The 1,163-nt window shown below is 49.8% G+C and overlaps 1 protein-coding gene across 1 annotated transcript; it reads right to left on the reverse strand.

Annotated features, from left to right (window-relative positions):
• Positions 1-40: 40 nt before the first annotated feature.
• Positions 41-646, reverse strand: LOC105456492. The gene has a single exon (XM_011700572.1). It carries the CDS (start codon positions 644-646, stop codon positions 41-43), a length of 606 nt encoding a protein of 201 aa, XP_011698874.1.
• Between the last annotated feature and the right edge of the window lie 517 nt (positions 647-1,163).

Here is a 1,163-nt window from a genome sequence, read left to right on the forward strand (position 1 = left end):
TTCATATGGTAAAAGTAATTTCAAGCAAAAGATGTAAATCTTACATATTTTGCTTGAGGTCAGCGACGGACTCCGATTTCATCTTCTGAAGCGAGGTAAACGCATTGAGATACGATTTGAGCAGCAGCCGCTTGTTCTCATAATGGTCATTTAACGTCGCCCAGACGCGGATAAAGTTGTCTGCTGTGACTGGAAGGCTCGTGATCAATTGCAGGGCATCACCCTTTACGCTGCTCTTCAGGTATTGGAACTTCTTTATGTTCGACAGGGATTTCTCATCAATTACCAACGATTCGAACAGGTCTCGGTAAGTGGGCCAATCCTCAAATCTTCCCGAGAACTCCGGCAGCGGAATCTGGGGCAACGTGGTGCGCTGCACAGACAGATCGACGGTTGGGGGCTTCGTGGCTTGGGCCGGAGCGGATGCGCCCAGCGCCTTGCCCAAGTCCATAAATGTTGCCCGTTGTTGGACGTACAATGCTTCGATTTCGCTTATGAAATCGTTGGTAACGTACTCGTGCTTTTCGAGCTTGTCTCCGTAGTCAGCACACAGCTCAGAGTGCTGCTTTTTAGTTTTTGTCCACTTGGCGTCCAAAAGCTTTAGGCACAATTCAACTACAGCAGCGGTCACATTGGCTGCTCCCATTTTTTTTTAGATTCTCCACAGTGCGCCCGATGCGCCCATGGATCTCAGCTTGTGCGGATAGCAGTTGTTCCATCTTGGCACTTTTGGAACAGTCACAACCGACGCGCGAGTTCGCGGATGATCCCGATCAACGTGCAAGTCATCCCGAGATCGAAATCCGGCTCGAAGGACTAAAAATGTTCGTTATCGTGAGATGCGAGAGAGGCACTGGGAAGAGGAGGTTGATTTAAAGAAATAAATTGCGCTTGATTTGGGCAAATAAAATTGAGTGATTTATTCGCAACAGAGAATTGGAAGGTACACGGAGCCGATCTGTGACCGGTACGCACGAGTGTGAGCGTGAATGTTTCACAAAGGGCGGAGACACGCGTATTGCCTCCGAGAGTTGCGGCAGTACCGCTCGCTCAAATCGTCCCCACGCGGCTCGATCCTCTGGAAGATTCGATGTTACGTCACGACTGCCCTGTTTTCGTTTTGGGGCATTGCAAGTCAAGGCGAATCTTCGAGAAGACCGCGC

Source organism: Wasmannia auropunctata, unplaced genomic scaffold, assembly GCF_000956235.1.
Source record: "Wasmannia auropunctata unplaced genomic scaffold, wasmannia.A_1.0 LD336106.1, whole genome shotgun sequence".
NCBI lineage: Eukaryota > Metazoa > Arthropoda > Insecta > Hymenoptera > Formicidae > Wasmannia > Wasmannia auropunctata.

Excerpts from the sequence above, each read along its gene's own strand:
- LOC105456492 (XM_011700572.1), bottom strand. The coding sequence starts at position 646 with ATGGGAGCAGCCAATGTGACCGCTGCTGTAGTTGAATTGTGCCTAAAG.